The sequence below is a fragment of the Sus scrofa genome, chromosome 9 (assembly GCF_000003025.6).
Source record: "Sus scrofa isolate TJ Tabasco breed Duroc chromosome 9, Sscrofa11.1, whole genome shotgun sequence".
NCBI lineage: Eukaryota > Metazoa > Chordata > Mammalia > Artiodactyla > Suidae > Sus > Sus scrofa.
The window spans coordinates 46,208,241-46,221,736 of NC_010451.4; the positions used below are offsets into that span (position 1 = coordinate 46,208,241).

The 13,496-nt window shown below is 47.0% G+C and overlaps 1 protein-coding gene across 1 annotated transcript; it reads left to right on the top strand.

Annotated features, from left to right (window-relative positions):
• FOXR1 (forkhead box R1) lies at positions 510 to 11,836 on the top strand. The gene is made up of 6 exons (XM_005667414.3): positions 510 to 904; positions 9,374 to 9,448; positions 9,542 to 9,789; positions 10,027 to 10,253; positions 11,051 to 11,289; positions 11,757 to 11,836. Exons 1-6 carry the CDS (start codon positions 844 to 846, stop codon positions 11,783 to 11,785), a joined length of 879 nt encoding a protein of 292 aa, XP_005667471.1. The 5' UTR covers positions 510 to 843; the 3' UTR covers positions 11,786 to 11,836.

The following is a 13,496-nucleotide window of genomic DNA, read 5'->3' on the forward strand; positions in this document are numbered from 1 at the left end:
GACCTACCGGATTTAGGTATACTGGAATTTTTTTTCCCCACCTCTGGGGTGCACACAGGGCATGTGGAAATTCCCCAGGAGTGGGGTGGGTAGCAAATATGAGCTGCAGCTGCGACCTATGCAACAGCTGCTAGGGCATATAGAGTGGATATGGAATCCAGGACAGAGAAAACTCCAGATCCTCAACCTGGTGCACCACAGTGGGAACTCCCTTTAAAAAAAAAATACTGGCATTTTTTATAGTAATCTTGGGGCTTTTCTGTAAATTTGAAATTAAAAACAAGATTTTAAAATCACCATCCCAAAATCACATCAAGTCAAATCATAAAAATCACCCTTTAATCCTATCTCCACCCTGTACTAACAGATGCGATTGTGGATAAACCATGAAATCTTCCGAACTCCTAGAAAGTAGCTTTTCATACCACTGCGGGTTCATTCTTAAATGACAGACTGATTTACTAAATTAAATAAGGGCTTGGAGCAAATGTAGACTGGGCAGAGGGCCTGGGATACCTCCCTTCCGGACCCCCAAACTGCCCAAACCCCCCTTTGAAAGCGTGCGGGGTTGCGGAAAGACGTGGCGTGGAGCACTCAGCAGAGGCCCGGGATCAAGGGTGTCAGATGGGGACTCTGCACACCTGAGCGGGCTCCAACCTAACTCCATCCCAGAGCGCGGGGATTTGAGGAAGTGCCTCCCAGGCCTCAGCCTCAGTCTCTCCCGACTCGCGCCCACCCTGTGGCTGGCTCTCCCTCCTCTCTCTAAACGTGGACCTGAAACTCCAGCACCTCGACTTCTGGGCCAGCCTCCATGGCCAGGTCCCAGGATTGTTGGACTGGGACATGGGGAACGAGTCCTTTCTGGCCTTCACCACGACTCACCTGCCCTTAGCGGAACAGAACCGTAAGTGTCTGGGCTCGGGCCGTGGGGGAGGGGCGCGCCGCGGTGGGTCGGGGGCTCGTGGGAGCGGATTCCTCGGCCTTTGACCTTCTCGCCGACCCCCCAGCCCCGTGATGAGGTCGCCTTTTGGGGCCCCGCGCCCCCTTTGCTGAGCCCAGGAGCCCCCTCCACCCCGCCCCCATTTTTTCCAAGTGGCTATGGGGTCTCCGCCTCGACCGAAAGCCCACGGAGGGCAGGGGTCCTGCCTGAAAACGACCTTTAAACCTTACCACCACCCCCTTTCCGGCTCCGTCCCAGAACCTTCTAGGCCTCTTGCCTTTTCCCCGTGGCACCTACGCCATTTGGACCCGTCGCGTATTTCGCTCATTTGTCTCTTCAAAAATTTTCTTCTGTTAATTTTGTTCATCGCTGTATCCCACTTCTTAATACATGTCTGACACCTTGAGGTGCTCAGTATTTGCTGAATGGGTAGTTGACTGTTGTCTGTAAAAATACCTATTTTTTCCTTTGGTCTCAAGTGTTGAGAGTTGAGGTAATCACCTCCCACTTTCCTGGTACATGATTGCCTCTGTTCCAGCAAAGTGCTTGGATTAATTTATTTTCCTCCTTCAATCCACCCTTTTTGCTGCCTCCCACACACTCAAGTATCTACCCTAATCCATTTAATGTCCTTAGATAGGTGTATCTTTGAAAACTGTTTAGCATTTTGTTGTTTATAGGTGACCTTAATTTACATAATGCTCATTGGTTTTTTTTCCCTATTCACATTGTTTTTGAGAGTAATTTGAGTTGCTTAATGGAGATCTGGTTCATCATTTCTGACTGCTGTGTAGTATTCTATCATCTGCATTTACTACCTTTTGCATATATATATATATATATATATATATATTTTTTTTTTTTTTTTGGCTTGTTAGGGCCACACCAGAGGCATATGGAGGTTCCCAGGCTAGGGGTCCAATCAGAGGAGCTACAGCTGCAGACCTACACCACAGCCACAGCAATGCCAAATCCTTAAGCCACTGAGCACAGCCAGGGATTGAACCCTCAACCTTGTGGTTCCTAGTCGGATTCATTTCCACTGCACCATGATGGGAGCTCCACCTTTGCATTTTAATTCACCTTCCTAATGGAGACAAAACTCCATTGGAACTCTTTGCCATCATAAGTAATGACATTCCTTTGTCTTCACTGATTAAAAGAAATATTTATTGAGTACCTCCAATTTATCAGGCAGTGTTCTGGATACTCACATGATCCATAATGAACAAAACAGACAGGTCTTCATGGAGCTGATATTCTACTGGGGCCAAACAGACAATCCACATTAAAATATTTATATAGTATGTTATAAGATGATAGCTGAGATGGGTTGTTGTTTTTTAAAGGACTCTGTAAGAGGTCTCTGGAATCAGGGTGAGGAAGTGGTAGAAGCTACAGTTTTAAATAGGGTCATCAAGCTGGTCTGATTTGGGAAAAAAATATTTGAAAAGAGTTGAAGGAGGTGAGGTAGTGAGCCAGGAGGATACTTAGAGGAAAAGACTCTATTGCAGAAGAAATAGCCTGTGTAAAAGCCCTCAGGAAGGAATATGCCTGGAAGTGTTTATGGAACCGGTTAACAGGCCAGTGAGGCCGGAATCAAAGCAAATAAAGACAGAGTTCCCATCGTGGCTCAGTGGTAACCAACCCAACTAGTATCCATGAGGACGCCAGTTCAATCCGTTCAGTTGCTGAGAGCTGTGATGTAGGCCGGCAGCTGCATCTCTGGTTTGACCCCTAGCCTGGGAACCCCATAAGCCGCAGGTGTGGGTCTTAAAAAAAAAAAAAAAAGTAAATAAAGAGGAGAGTTCAGACTCGTGAGGCGTGGAGCAGAGATCAGGAAGAGACCTCTTCCACTCTGGGGGCACTGGGATTGACCTTAAGTAAGATTCTGAATGGCGAAAAGGTTTGGAGCGGAGGAATGAGTGTGTGATAGGATGCCTAACTTGGTTTAATCTTCTGCTATCACTAATAATCTTAAAATCATTAAGATTATAATTCCCACTGTGGTGCAGTGGGTTAAAAATCTGCAGCTGCTCAGGTCATAGCTGTGGCTCGATGGCCTAGGAACTTCCATATGCCACAGGTGCAGCCATAAAATATATATATATATACTTTAATAATTTTTGAACAAGGAGCCCCACACTTTCATTTTGCACTGGGCCCTACAAATTATGCAGATTGGACCACTAGGGTGGTGGCAGAGGATATGGTAAGAAGGTAGAACCAGCTGGATTTGTTTGATGGATTGGATGTGTGGTTTAAGAAAAAGAGATTAGAGGATGACTCCTTCAGAGTTTTTGGCTGATCAAGTGGAAGGATGGAGTTGGACTGAGATGGGGGAAGCTTCTGGTAGAATGGTTGAGGGAGGAAAATCAGGAATTCTGTTCTGGACATGCTCAGTTTGAGATACTTTTGTTTTGTTATGGCTAAGGCACATGGAAGTTCCTGGGCCAGGAACTGGACCCATGCCACAGCAGTGATCCAAGCCGCTGCAGTGACAATGTCAGATCCTTAACCTGCTGCACTGCAAAAGAACTCAAGAGAATCTTTGGTATATACCTGGCATTTAAGGGGTGAGAATAGAGAAGGACCAAGAATGAGCCCTGGGGGTATTCCAGTCTAAAGACATTGGTGAGAGAGAGATAACCAACAAAAACTGAGGAAATGACCATTGAGAATCAAAACTGCGATTGTGGTTTCCTGGAAACCCAGAAGAAAGTGTTTCAAAGGAGTGGTCACAGGAGAGGAACCTGCTGTGAGAGGACAGGTCAGAGGTGGGCTGACAGTTGGAAACAGCCTTGATTATACGGTTTGGGGGAGGGCAACCTTGATCATGGTGGTTTTAGTGGAGTGGTGGAGGAGAAGGCCTGCTTGGCCAGGGTTTAAGAGTAGAAAGGAGGGCAGGTGGAGACAGAAAGTAGAGGCAGTTCTTTCAAGGAGTTCTTCCTCAAATGAAAGCAAAAATATAGAGTATGGCCTGGTACAGAAAGTGGGGACAGGAGTTCCCGTCGTGGTGCAGTGGTTAACGAATCGACTAGGAACCATGAAGTTGCGGGTTCGGTCCCTGCCCTTGCTCAGTGGGTTAACGATCCGGCGTTGCCGTGAGCTGTGGTGTAGATTGCAGACGCGGCTCGGATCCCACGTTGCTGTGGCTCTGGCATAGGCTGGCGGCTATAGCTCTGATTTGACCCCTAGCCTGGGAACCTCCATATGCTGCAGGAGCGGCCCTAGAAAAAGGCAAAAGACAAAAAAAAAAAAAAAAAAAAAAAGTGGGGACAAAAGAAGTTCTGGTTTTCAATATGATGAGAGAATTAACAGTATGTTTGAATGCTGATGAGAATGATCCAGAGACAGAAATTAATAGCAGAGAGAGGAGAGGATTGTTGAAACATCGTGCTTGAGAAGACAGAGCAGCAGAGGGAGACAGAGGGATAGTCCTTTTTTTTTTCTTTTTTCTTTTTCTTTTTTGTCTTTTCAGGGCCGAATCCTTGGGATATGGAGATTCCATTCCCAGCTAGGGGTTGAATTCGAGCTGCAGCTGCCAGCCTATACCACAGCCATAGCAAGCCAGATCTGAGCCACGTCTGTGACCTATGCCATAGCTCACAGCAACACTGTGATCCTTAACCCACTGAGCAAGGCCAGGGATCGAACCTCCATCTTCATAGATACTAGTAAGATTCATTTTCACTGAGCCACAACAGGAACTCCTAGAGGGACTATCCTTTGGTCCCACTGAGATCATGTCTGTTGATCCTTTCACCCTTTCACTGCTCTCAATCACTGGATGTCCTCTCTTTAACTAACCTGGAATCCCCCCATCAAACAAGCTCACTCTCTTGCATACACCCTCCACTCCTTTGGCCCTCTATGGCTTTGGAACACTTGTTTTTCCAGCCACACCCCTGATTAAACCCAACTCTATGACAAGTCCCCCAAAGCCATAGATCAATGGATTGGTGATATCAGTGGTATCAAAGGATGGCTGGAGTTGAGAGGAAGATGGCTGGAAAGAGAAGGTGGTACATTTCTATGTGGTGTAAAAATGACATTTTGGAGAGGATGAAGTTCTTGGTTTAGATTATGACAGATAATGATGGAAGGCAAAATTTGGGGAGAAGAGTTTAAGAAACTTAGAGGCCAGGTTATTAGGAAAATCATCTCTATCTCTTGAAATAGCCAAGATGTAAGGCAAGAGTAGCATTAGAACAGTGAACCAGGAACTAAACTCTTTAAATGAGAATGACTGAGAGTTTGGTAGATGATAGTAACAAGGAAGGTTAGTATATAAGTTCCTCTCTTAACGTGAATAGACACTTCCAGGAGTAAAGAGTAAGGTGCCAGTGTAATCAAGGATCCAATTTCACTGCATCTTCGCCAACACTTGTGGTATTACCTGTTTTTATAGTTCTTGCCAATTTGAGGTGAAGTATTATCTCATTCTTTTATTGTGTTCTTATCTAGAAAGGCTGAACATCTTCAGGTATCCTTTCCTTCTGAATACTGATTTGTATCTTTTACCCATTTATAGATTGTCTTACCCTTTAATTTTTATTTGTTTGTTTTCCTTTTTAGGGCCGCACCTCTGGCACATGGAGATTCCCAGGCTAGGGGTCAAATCAGAACTGCAGCTGCTTGCCTACGCCATAGCCACAGCAATGCACTGGATCCTTAACCCACTGAGCGAGGCCAGGGATCGAACATGAATCCTCATGTATACTAGTTGGGTTTGTAACCTACTGAGTCACAACAGGAACTCCTAATATTTTTTAACAGCCACACCTGCAGCATATGGAAGTTCCTGGGCTAGGGGTTAAATCAGAGCTGCAGCTGAGGCCTAAAGCCATGGCATTACTGGACCTGAGCCACATCTGTGACTTATGCCACAGCTTGCAGCAATGCCAGATCCTTAAACCACTGAGTGAGACCAGGGAGCAAACCCACATCCTCATAGAGACAATGTCGGGTCCTTAACCCACTGAGTCACAATCCATTAGCCTTTTATTTTTTGATTTAGAGACGATGTCTATCAGAGAACTGAGAGCTTTAGGAGTTGAATTTTTTTTCTGGTTTATTTTATTAATTTTTTTCCTTTGTGATTTTTACTGTGTAGAACTTTTTAATTTTTATGTATTATAATACTATATTAAATGTAGTGATTAATTGGAGGATTATTGGTATACTTATGTATTATATATCTCTACTTATTGAAGTCTTTTATATCCTTAAATAGTGATTGCATCTTTTTCACATAAAGGTCTAGCCCAGTCTTGGATGGGTTAACTCCTAGTACATTATAATTTTGGTTGCTATTGTCAACAGCATCTTTTTGGAAAAAAAAAAAAAAATCATTTTCCAGGAGTTCCCGTCGTGGCGCAGTGGTTAACGAATCCGACTAGGAACCATGAGGTTGTGGGTTTGGTCCCTGCCCTTGCTCAGTGGGTTAACGATCCGGCGTTACTGTGAGCTGTGGTGTAGGTTGCAGATGCAGCTCTGGCGTAGGCCAGCGGCTGCAGCTCCGATTCGACCTCTAGCCTGGAAACCTCCATATGGCACAGGAGCGGCCCAAAGAAATAGCAAAAAGACAAAAAATAAAATAAAATAAAAGCACCTTTAAAAAAAATGGGTAGAAACAAAATAATGCTTTAAAAAAAAATCATTTTCCAGTTTCTTCATGTTAGTATAGAGGAACAGTGGCAATTAGTATGTTGCTTTTATATCCAGCAAACCTGCTGGGCTCTTATTGGTTTTAATAATTTAAATATTGATTTTTATATGGTTTTCTATGTTAATGTTTTTTCTTTCTGTAAATAATTATAGTTTTGCCTTTTTCTATTTTATTTTTTTGCTTTTTAGGGCCGCACCCGCGGCATATGGAAGTTCCCAGCCTAGGGGTTTAATTGGAGCTACAGCTGCCTGCCTACACCACAGCCACAGCAATGCCAGATCTGAGCCATGTCTGCGAGCTGCACTACAGCTCACGGCAATGCCAGATCCTTAACCCACTGAGCAGGGCCAGAGACTGAACCGGCAACCTCATGGTTCCTAGTCAAATTCATTTCTGCATCACCATGACGGGAACGCCCAGTTTTGCCTTTTTCTTTTTTATATCTCTTACTGTTTTTTCCTTTTTAGAATACTATGTTGAACATTAATGATGTAATGGGTATCCTTTATAATTACTGAGCTCTCCAATAAGTATATTATCATTTTCCAGACAAAAACCTAGATCTATCTCTAATATGAGGACATTCCTTGGGGACAATGAGGGGACAGAAATAATTCCCCCTAATCCCAAGGAGCCAGCATCATGCCAAGCAGATAGCTCTAATATATACCTGATTTACTCTAGCCCAGCATATTCATTCATTCAGTGGAGCTCCTCCTATATGCCAAGCAGTGAAGGAGACAGACCTGGAGATAGACTCTAAGCAAGTAATTACTCTAAAATGTGTGCTATGGGGGTGTATGGACAAGTAGTCACAGAAGGCTTGCTTTAGAAAGGTGTTTAGGAGTTCCCATTGTGGCTCAGTGGGTTAAGAACCCAATATAATGTGCATGAGGATGTGGGATCAATTCCTGGCCTTGTTCAGTGGATTAAGTATCCCAGAAATTGAGGGTGTGGGATGGAAATCCTATAAAATTGGATTGTGATGATCATTGTGCAACTATAAATGTAATAATAAAAAAAAAAGTATCCCAGCACTGCCACAAGTTGCAGCTTGGATCTGGTGTTGCTGTGGCCCTGGCGTGGGCTGGCAGCTACAGCTCCGATTCGACCCCTAACCTGGGTACTTACATATGCTGCAGGTGCAGCTGTAAAAAGAAAAAAAGAGAGAGAGAAAGAAAGGTGTTTAAACAGAGGCCTGATGGGTGAGTAGTAATTAACTAGACAAGCAGAAAGAGGGAAGAGTGTTTTAGACAATGGAAACCGCTTATGGGAAGGCCTAGGAGTTAGATGTGGTCTGTCGGAGATGAGCTGAGAGCCTGAGAGGAATGACTTAACACTGATGAGGAGCCAGGGCCTTGCAGACTATCTCAAGGAATTTGGATTTGGCCCAAAGGCAATGGACAGCCATCAAAAGGTTTTGCACTGAAGGGTAACAAGGCTGGGTTAACATTTTAGGGAGATCATTCAAACTGCAATATGGTAAGTTTTGTTGTTGTTTGTTTTGTTCTTTTTTTGCAATATGATAAACTAAAGAAAAGATAAATAGACTTTTTTAGATTATGGTTTGGACTAGGATGGTAGAACTTGGTGATTGATTGGGTGTGGCTGTATGGGAAAGAGAAGAGTCAAGAATGATTTCCAGGAGTTCCTGTTGTGGCTCAGTGGAAACAAAGCCAACTAGTATCCATGAGGATTCCGATAAGGATCTCTCAGTGGGTTAAGGATCCAGCACTGCAGTGAGCTGTAGTGTAGGTTGAAGACCTAGTCATTGCTGTGGCTGTGGCTGGCCACTATAGCTCCAATTTGACCCCTAGCCTGGCAGCTTCCATATGCCACAGGCGCAGCCATAAAAAAAGAAAAAAGAAAACAATGTTATGGTTGGAGTTCCAGTCGTGGCTTGGTGGTTAACAAATCCGACTAGGAACCATGAAGTTGTGGGTTCGATCCCTGGCCTTGCCGTGAGCTGTGGTGTAGGTCGTAGACGTGGCTGAGATCCTGCATTGCTGTGGTGTAGGCCGGCGGGCTACAGCTCCGATTCAACCCCTAGCCTGGGAACCTCCATATGCTGAGGGAACGGCCCTAGAAAAGATAAAAAAAAAAGACAAAAAAAAAAAAGTTACGGTTACTAAAGGGGAAGTAGGGAGTGGGGATAAATTAGGAGTTTGGGATTAACATATACACACTATTATATATAAAATAGGTAACTAACAAGGACTTACTATATAGTACAAGGAACTATAGTCAGTATCAAAATTGAGAGGGTGTAAACCACCTATAATGGAAAAGAATAAAAATCATTAAAAACATTGAGGGGGTAAAAAAAGAATGATTTCCAAGTTTTTGGCTGGCCTAGACAACTGGTTACATGGTACCACTTGCTTAAAGGAAGAGCAGGAAAGTGGAGTTTAGTTTGGGAAATGTTCACTCCAAGTGCTTATGGGTTATTCTGTAGGCAGTTCCCCTTAACGGATAGCAGAAAAGTCTGGGATAGAGATAAAGATTTGAAAGCCCTGAGTTGATAGATGATGACTGACTGGAGGCATTAATGAGATGGTTCAGGATAGTAATGCGAGGTAAGAAGAGAAGAATGCAGAGAAGAATAAGGAGGTCAGAGAGGTAAGGGAAACCAGTAATGTTCATGGCGTCATGGCTTCCCAGGCAGGGCCCACGGCCATTTCCCAGGGAAGCTTCAAGGCCAGGATCCCAGGCACACAGTGCAAATCCCAGGACATTTTTTGACTCTTCTCTCTTTTCGCCAGTTGCCAGATATAAACTCCGAATAGTTGAGCCACCAAAATTGCCTCTGGGGAAAAAACCCAACCCTGATAATGATGGTGAGTAGAGAGAGTAAGTTTTCTGAGGCCTGGGTGGGATACCCAAAGCCCATGAGCTATGGCCAGCCCATAGTCTCCTTTGTCTCTGCACAGGTCCAGATTTTGAGCCCAACCTGTGGATGTGGGTAGACCCCAACATCGTGTTACCTCCTGGAAAGCTGGAGGTCCCACAACCCAGTAAGGGGGAGAATCTGACAAGCACAGTCCCCTCCCCTCAGCTGTCCCCCAAAGAAGAAGACTTTGCCCGCTATGCAGAGGCCACAGTGGTGGAGTCACCATCACCGTCCAGAGAGCAGTCTCCCCCTCGGAAGCGGTTTGCCTCTTCCCCCAGCACCTGGGAGGTAGGGATTTCTCCGCCGGGCTTGGGCTGTAGGCAGGGTGGGTTTAGGATGATGCCTCAGGGAGAGAGTTCTGTGTTCTTACGGATAACAAAGGGCTAATGGGTTCAGAAATTAGCTGTGCCCCTGGGCTGGGGAGAAGCCCAGAGGGTGGCCCTAGAGCACCACCCCTTCCTGCCATTGCTCGGGTGGAGTAGAGGCCGTGGAGTCAGGACCAGCTCCTACTCTGTGCCCCTCTAGCTCACAGAAGAGGAGGAGGCTGAGAACCAGGATGACAGCTCCTCTGTGGCTCTCCCGTCCCCTCACAAAAGGGCCCCCCTCCAGAGTCGGAGGCTTCGGCAAACCAACAGCCAGGCGGGGAGGCTCTGGTCCCGGCCCCCTCTCAATTACTTCCATCTAATTGCACTGGCATTAAGAAACAGTTCCCCCTGTGGCCTCAACGTGCAACAGATCTACAGTTTCACTCGGTATGTGCCAGGGGCCCTGTGAGGAGGGCGAAGGGAGGGGGCAGGGCCCCTGGTCTGACAAGTCCCAGTCTGCCCTAGGCACTGCTTTTAGGGTGTTCCCAAATGTGTGTCCACACATCACATATACAGGAAGATAGCCACCCCACCCCCTGTCCCATCTAAGAAACCCCAGCCTTTTTACATCTTAGTTCTTTAAAACAGAAATTTACCTGGGTCATAAATTCTCCCATCTTCTCAAGATCACACAGTATAAAATGGAGTTTCCCCAATAGTTTCTCACATGCATTCCCTTTGGACTGAACTGCCTGGCACAGCCTGTCCCCCAGGGACCCAGGGAAGCCAGGCTGCGAAGGGATTTACTTTTAGCTTTGAGAGTCAGGTACCCATGAGCATAAGGATTTTCTCAGACCTTTTCCCTCTGTTGGAAGAGCTGCAGAATATTAATCCTCAAGAGGGGTCCTCCTTGACCAGGATTCCTCTGACAGGAGTGGGTTGGCCTGATTTCTGCTCTGTTCCTATTGCAAGCCAAAGTCCTGAGCCCTTGGAGGGAGGGAGGAAAGTGAGCCTGGGAAGGGGCAGGGAACTGGGTTTAGAAGGTGAGGCTCTGCACAAGCAACGCAGGGGCAGGTGTGCCGCGGGCTGGGTCAGCAAAGCGTGTCCCTGGACCAGCTTGCCCTTCTCCACCATTCGAAGGGCAACGACGGGCGGAGGCTCTGGCCCCAGGGGAGAACACTCTCAAGGGCAGGGCATCTCCCCGAGAAACCACGCCTCTCCTGACCACTCATCCCTGTCCACAGACAACATTTCCCCTTTTTCCGGACGGCTCCTGAAGGCTGGAAGAACACCGTGCGTCACAATCTCTGTTTCCGGGACTGCTTTGAGAAGGTGCCGGTCAGCATGCAGGGTGGGGCCCCCACACGGCCTCGATCCTGCCTCTGGAAGTTGACCGAGGAGGGACACCGCCGCTTTGTGGAGGAGGTCCGGGCCTTGGCCTCCACTCGGCTGGAAAGCATCCAGCAGTGCATGAGCCAGCCAGGTGTGAGGCCTTGTCACACGTGGGGCCGAGGGGAGGGGACCTGAAGATCCCTACCCGAGGCTGAGTGTGCAGGGCAGAAGCCAAGGTCACACCATGCGACAGTGGGGGGTGGGTACCTTCTGTAGGAAGAGGAAAGGACAGCAGTGGTCTGGGACCTGGGGTGGTGCCTACCTGAGGTGGGTCCCCACACATAAGCATGGGATATGAGGTACCAGGAGCTGATGGAGACACAGCTAAGGTCCCTCCTCAGAGTCCAGCAGCCTGGGAAGATGTGGACCACACAATGTGAGAAGCATGGTATGAGAGGTTGTTTGCAAAGGGGGCTTTTTCTTTTCCTGGAGACCAGGTGGCATTTGGGCCTTGAGAGAGGAGAGATGGATCACTTGCTGTGAGAGGGCGTTCCAGGCTTAGGGAACAGCAGCTGCGAAGGGCAGATAGATCCCTTTCACTTTCTTCTTTCCTTACAGATGTGATGCCCTTTCTCTTTGACCTTTAAGTTCAAGAACCAAGCGTCAGCCCACGCATTAATAAAGTTATCTGCAATAGCCTGATGTGTGCATGGTCTCTGAGGATGGGGGAGGGGTGGAGGTGGAGGTCAGCTCTGAGATTGGAAATGAGTTGCCCTCGGAGCTGAGGGATGCTCTAGAGGCAATGGGGCAGTTGCCTGGAATGCAGCAAAGGGAGCCTATGCCCTGCTTTCCTCCAAGGAAGATAATACTCAGCCCTCTTCAGGATCCTTCCCCACCACCACCTTTTTTTTTTTTCTTTTGCTGCACCCTCCGCATACAAAATTTCCTGGGCCAGGGATTGAACCCATACCACAGCAGTGACCCGAATCACAGCAGTGACAACACCAGATCCTTAACCCACTGAGCCACCAGGGAACTCCAGGAACCTATTTTTCTTGGGAGGTGTTAGCATGTAGCAGCCAACCCTGCAGAAGTCCCCCAAATCACCACCCAGTCTTGGGAGTGGATGTACTCAGCTGGGGACAGTGAAGAGAGACCTAGGAAAACACATCATTTATGGGCCAGTTGAAGGGAAAGATCCTCATAGGAGGCCTGAAGGAGCAGTGTGAGAGGTGAGAGGAAGGACATTTGAGAATCCCATTGTGGCTCAGCAGAAACGAACCTGACTAGTACCCATGAGGTTGCGGGTTCAATCCCTGGCCTTATTCAGTGGGTTAAGGATCTGGCATTGCTGTGGCATAGGCCAGAAGCTGCAGCTCCGGTTCAACCCCTAGCCTGGGAACTTCCATATGCTGTGGGTGTGGCCCTAAAAAGACAAAAAGAAAAAAAAAAAGAAAAAAAGAAAAAGCAAAGACATTCGACAGTGCTGGAAGGTAATACTGGGTTTCCCACAGGGCCAAGGTGACCATTCTCATTCTCTCTCCTGCTCCTCCCTCAACCCTCAAGAGGCCTGCACAGAAACATGGCTCTAGGCTCAGACGCTATCCCAAGGAACCAGGCATTGCTCCTCCCCAGAGGTGGCAGTGCTTGGTGCTTGAGTCTCCAGGATGGCTCTGGGATCTCTGCAGTTGGTCAGTGTTGAGGTAGTCTCACTCATCTTTCCTCCCTGCCTCCTTGCTGGCTCTCAGCTCTGATGTAGCTGCTTGCTGCTCCTACATCCTCATTCCAGAAGAAACTACCCCAGGCAACCACTTTCTCTTTGAACTTGAGTGACCTGATCAGGAAAATGAATTGATGGTTTTTCTTAGGACTGTACCAGCATGGAGGTGGGGGCGGGGGTGGAGTAGAGTGCTTCATACTGAATCTAGTACCCAGTTCTAAATGGTAGCTATTTTATTGCTCATCGTGATGTCTAATTAGGAACCCACTCCCTGCTCCAGGAGGCTAGTGGGCTAATAATGGCCTGGATCTACTTTCAGCACTTGGCAACTCTCAGTGGGAGCTGGGACCTTGCTATTGCCAGCAACAGTCTTATTCTCCATCTCTGACTCCCGCTCTGCTCCCTCTCAGCAGATCACCTGTCCTCTCTCACTGTATCTTATTTAGCACAAGTTTTCTTAACATTTCTAAACTCTGGTTTTGTTTGCATGCAAAATGGGGATAATAAAATACACACAGATTTGATTTGGGAACTAAATAGACGGGAAAGTGTGTAGTCCTGTGTCTGGCATATTAACGTTGAATGCTGGAGTTCCCGTCGTGGCGCAGTGGTTAACGAATCCAACTAGGAACCATGAG